Raw genomic sequence first — 5,587 nt, 5'->3', positions numbered from 1 at the left:
GTCTGGCTCATTAGCTTTATACCTCTATAATTGCCACAGCTTTGCACATCTCCCTTGTTCTTAAAAATTGGCACCAATACACGTCTCCTCCATTCCTCTGGAATCCTCTTACTCTCCAAGATCTTGTTAAACAAACTTGTCAAAAACTTTACTGCCACCTCTCCTAAGCACTTCCATACCTCCACAGGTATGTCATCAGGACCAACAGCCTTTCCACTCTTCATCCTTTTCAACGCCCCTCTCACCTCACTTCTACCAATATTTGCTACTTCCTGTTCCACAACAGTCACCTCTTCTACTCTTTGTTCTCTTTCGTTTTCCTCATTCATCAACTCCTTAAAGTACTCCTTCCATCTTCCCATCACCCTCCTGGCATCTGTCAGTACATTTCCATCTCTATCTTTAATCACTCTAACCTGCTGCACATCCTTCCCATCTCTATCTCTCTGCCTTGCCAACCTGTACAGATCCCCCTCTCCCTCCTTACTGTCTAGCCTAGCATACAAGTCCTCATATGCTCTTTGTTTGGCCTTTGCCACCTCTACCTTCACCTTACTTTGCATCTCCCTGTACTCCTGTCTACTCTCTTCAGTCCCACTTCTTCTTAGCTAGCCTCTTTCCCTGTATACACTCCTGGACTTCCTCATTCCACCACCAAGTCTCCTTGTCCACTTTCCCCTTACCTGATGATACACCAAGTACCCTCCTACCTGTCTCCCTGATCACACTGGCTGTAGTTTTCCAGTCAACTGAAAGCACCTCCTGACCACCTATAGCCTGTTTCAACTCCTCCCTAAAGACTTCACAACATTCTTCCTTTCTCAGCTTCCACCACTTTGTCCTCTGCTCTGCCTTTGTCCTCTTCGCCTTCCTCACCACCAGGGTTATTTTACACACCACCATTCTGTGTTGTCTGGCTACACTCTCCCCTACCAACACTTTGCAGTCACTGATCTCTTTCAGGTTAAAACGTCGACACAAGATGTAGTCGACCTGAGTGCTTCTGCCTCCACTCTTATATGTCACCCTATGTTCCTGCCTCTTCTGGAAGAAAGTATTTACTACTGCCATTTCCATCCTCTTTGCAAAGTCCACCACCATCTGTCCTTCTACATTCCTGTCCTGAAGACCAAACCTGCCCATCACATTTTTATCACCTCTGTTTCCTTCCCCAACATGTCCATTGAAGTCTGCACCAATCACCACTCTTTCACCTCTGGGGATGCTCTGCATCACTTCATCTAACTCACTCCAGAATTTCTCCTTCTCTTTTAACTCACATCCTACTTGTGGGGCATAACCACTAACAACATTGAACATTATCCCTTCAATTTCCAGCTTCAGACTCATCACCCTATCTGATACTCTCTTCACCTCTAAAACATTCCTTACAAACTCCTCTTTTAGTATAACTCCTACTCCATTTCTTTTCCTATCCACACCATGGTAAAACAATTTGAACCCTGATCCTAAGCTTCTAGCCTTGCTACCTTTCCACCTGGTCTCCTGGACACACAGTATATCCACCTTTCTTCTCTGCATCATATCAACTAACTCTCTTCCCTTCCCTGTCATGGTCCCAACATTCAAAGTCCCTACTATCACTCCTAAACTCTTGCCTTTCCTCTTGTCTCTCTGCTTACTAACCCGCCTTCCTTGTCTCCTTCTTCGACCAACAGTAGCCCAATTTCCACCAGCACCCTGTAGGTCAACAGCACCAGTGGCGGTCGTTGTTAACCCGGGCCATGACCGATCTGGGAATTATATTCTTGATTCGCATCATTGATTTGGCAAATGTTTTACGTCGGATGCCCTTCCTGACACAACCCTCTGCATTTATCCAGACTTGGGACTGGCACAAGAAGACACTGGATTGCACCCCCCCGTGGTTGCATTATACCTAATGTACTCTATGGTGGTAATTTTGCCCGTTTAAAAAAAAAACAACAAAAAAAAACAAAGAAAAGGTGGTCGGAGCAGTCGTGACAGTCAAACTTTCTCTTAGGAATAGGTAAATGTAAGTACAGTTATTTTATTGTTAAAAAGTAATATGAAAAAAGTTAACTAGATGAATATGAGGCTAGAAACATATGTGCTATAAGCTATAATATGGCACACACTACAACAAAAGCTAGAGAAATGAGACACTATAAAAAGAATTTTATTGGGTTAAGTTCAAAAAGTTCTCCAGACCCCTAAGTCCACCAAACTGAGTGTACAGATATTTGTGAATTAAACAAATGCACAGGTTTGAGGAATATAACACAAATAAATGCAAAAACCTGTTTTGCACAGATCTGAAGGTCAGAAGAGAATGATCTGAGAAAATATCTGAGCAACACAAACGTCTTAAAACTGTTTCTTAGTAAATTATTACTAATATAAATTATATACTAATATAAATTATTTATTCTGTTAATTGGTGCTATAAAAGCTTTTTAATTAATCAATATCTGACAGGGTTTTATTTTAGCCTTAAATGGTTTAATTTATTTTAAGCTGTCCCTTTATCTGACAGTCTGATTATCTCTTTACAGAAACCTTTTAATAAAAAATTAAAGTCAGAGACATGCAAGATAAATATTAGATTTGCAAAACTGCATAATAAAACATAATACATCAATAAATCAAATGAAATTTACAGGAAGTAAGAAAAGTTTACTGTTACATGAGATGCCCAAATTGGCAGGTTAAGATAACTCACCCTTTGTAATAAATGTGTGGGTCTATTTCATTCCTCCCAGATTTCACGGGAATCCATATTGACATGCATTTACACATATATAAAATATATAGAAATCAAATGCCAATGACGTATATTTCCTATTTACATGAAGTTTGTTTTTTTTTCATGGTCTTGCCTCGTCCTTCAAAGCTGCACAGTACGGTTTTGCATTCTATTGCAGGCTGTTTTCTGAAAGATGTAAACATCTCCAGTCTTTAGAGGTAAGCTCAAACACACCAGAGTAAGAGATGAAGATGAAGGTTGTTCTCCCTGTCCTCCTCCTTGCAGCTCTGACAAAAGTAGCTACAGCTCTGTTCTGGAGAAAATACATTCCTATGGATCAGAAGATGAACTGGACTGATGCTCAGGCATACTGCAGGCAGAACTATGCTGATCTAGCAGCCTTTCATTCACAAGATGATCAGGACAGATACCAACAGTATGTACAGTCTCATTGTGATAATGGGTGTTGGATTGGCCTCAGCAGGAATGTACTAGAGAAGACCTTTGCACAGTGGTCTGAGGGATCAAATGTCATTTTTACACAGTGGGACAGTAATGAACCAACCAATACAATGAGTTATAACTGTGTATATGCACAAGGTGATTGGCATACTGATGACTGTAAAAATGTTCATTCCTTTATCTGCTACATCTGGAAGCCAGATCTGATTGTGGTGAAGGAGATGAAGACCTGGGGAGCCGCTCTGAAGTACTGCAGAACAAACTACACTGACCTGGTGAGTTTAAATACAGTAGCAGATTTACTTGCAGTCAACAAAAAGAGCAGTGACATCCTGACACCCAGTTTCTGGACTGGTCTGCGCTTCCTAGATGAATCGTGGTTCTGGGTGAACCAGGTCCCGATAAATAAGCAAAGGTACATGCAGGTGATGCCCTCATGCCCTGCTCCAGGTTTCCGCTGTGGATCCAAAGATACCAATTCTAACACTCTGCAAAACAGTTACTGTGAGGAGCCGAGGAACTTCCTCTGCTACACCCAATCTGGGTAAATTATTTATAACATGATACACCCTTTTGTATTTAGACTTTATTTTGATACAATTGAATTGAAATGTTTTTCAACTAAATTATAATCTAACACAAATGAATTAATATGCCTTTGATACATTTTAAGGAATTAATTCAAGATGAAGATGTTCACTGCAATCAAGACCAGGACAAAATGAATTAAACAGTGATGAATTGAAGAAATGCAGAGAAAGATATGATCATTGTCAAGGTTTTACATTTACACTAGTTAGCATTAACATTGTAAAGTAGATGATTTTATGGGAATTATTATATATGACTATATATTCAGATTTGACATGTGCTGTGTTTCCTGAAACCTCCTTCATTACTCCAACTGTCAAAACTTATAAGGCGAACAAATAAATGCTGTAAAATTTAATAACAACTTGGGTCTGAAATAAAAAGAAAATGATTAATTTCTTATAAGAATGAATGCCTACAGTATGAATCCAGACTTTGGGACTGCCTGTATATTAATCTGTTACATGTTTTAACTATTAAATATAAATTATGTAAAATGATGTAAAATCTGAAAACTGCTGTAAAAATAACAATCAATAAATGTTTTTTTACTGCACTGTACCACAAATGTGTGTGTGTGTGTGTCAGGTTCAAGTAGGCTTTTATTGTCATTTCAACCATTTAAAGTTCAGTACACAGTGATTTTTTTTAATGAATAGAAAACTATCTAGTTCTATAAATAAAAGACAACATAAATGAATGTGCAAATGTTCAAACAAAAGCGACAAAGTAACAACACGACAACATGTCAATACTTCGTGGTGTTGAGGTTTTGAGCTAAGGTACTGGGAGGATAAACAGTAAACATTGCAGTGAAGATAGAAAATAGTTTTGTGCAAATAAAAAGTAATAAATATTGTGCAAAAAAGCAATAACAGGCTGGTATAAACAATTGTTAGATGGTTGTTGATCAGTGTGGTGTGATCAGTTCAGCTTTAATGTTTTGAGGTAGTTAAGTTTATCTGTGTGTGTGTGTGTGTGCGTGTGCGTGTGTGTGTGCGTGTGTGTGTGCGTGTGCGTGTGTGTGTGTGGTAAAGGAGGAGGCATCGCAGTTATTTACAATGATAATCTGGCTATCGTGCAAAAACACAGATTTAAATTGAATGCATTTGAAGTTCTTTATAGTAACATCTATAGTAGAGTAAATCAGTGTGTAGTAGGACCCACTCATAAAGCAGGTCACACTTTAGATTTTATAATATTACGCGGATTAAGTATAAGAAACATAATTACAATTTCACAGTCTAAAGTTATCTCAGATCACTATCTTGTCTTGATTAAAGTGTGTCTTAATAATAATGTACGCACAGCGCCGCACTATCGCCTTAAACGTACATTCACATCAACTACTACACCGATTTTTATAAGTAATCTCCCAGAGTTCCCAACTTCAATTTAATCACCGTCTGACCCCACAGAACTCGATCAGGCGACTGAATATTTAGAGTCAACACTTCATTATAGCTTAGATAATGTAGCTCCAGTTTAAAGGAAAATGATTAGAGATAAGAAACTCGCTCCCTGGTATAATAACCACACACACTCGAAAATTATTATTATTATTAATGAATGTCACATCTGAGCCACCTTAGTCCTGGGGAGTAAGATCTGGCTCACCTGACTACTGAGCCATCGCTTTGTCTCCCCCTAGTGTGTCTGCGTGTGTAGTGTTCCCCATTAACCCTGTTTATTACTAGATTACGTTCACCTGTGTCTACCCCATGTGTGTCCCTATTTATTCCAGCCGAACCCGTAGCACTTCGTCTGTTCTCCGTTGTGCACCCTTTTGTATTGCATGTTTATTCA

At 39.0% G+C, this 5,587-nt stretch overlaps 1 protein-coding gene across 2 annotated transcripts; it reads left to right on the top strand.

The window, feature by feature from the left end:
• The first annotated feature begins 2,957 nt into the window (after positions 1-2,957).
• Positions 2,958-4,291, top strand: LOC128542998 (lymphocyte antigen 75-like). Of its 2 annotated transcripts, XR_008365690.1 has the most exons (3): positions 2,958-3,465; positions 3,560-3,734; positions 3,864-4,291. XR_008365690.1 is itself a non-coding variant. In XM_053513263.1 (2 exons), exons 1-2 carry the CDS (start codon positions 2,974-2,976, stop codon positions 3,868-3,870), a joined length of 768 nt encoding a protein of 255 aa, XP_053369238.1. In that variant the 5' UTR covers positions 2,958-2,973; the 3' UTR covers positions 3,871-4,291. The 2 variants fall into 2 exon arrangements, 1 of the variants encoding a protein (XP_053369238.1); XM_053513263.1 differs by having other exon boundaries at positions 2,958-3,734.
• Positions 4,292-5,587: the final 1,296 nt, after the last annotated feature.

Source organism: Clarias gariepinus, chromosome 2 (genome assembly GCF_024256425.1).
Source record: "Clarias gariepinus isolate MV-2021 ecotype Netherlands chromosome 2, CGAR_prim_01v2, whole genome shotgun sequence".
Lineage (NCBI taxonomy): Eukaryota > Metazoa > Chordata > Actinopteri > Siluriformes > Clariidae > Clarias > Clarias gariepinus.
Note: the sequence above shows the minus strand (reverse complement) of the source record. Positions and strands in the feature narration are given on the sequence as shown.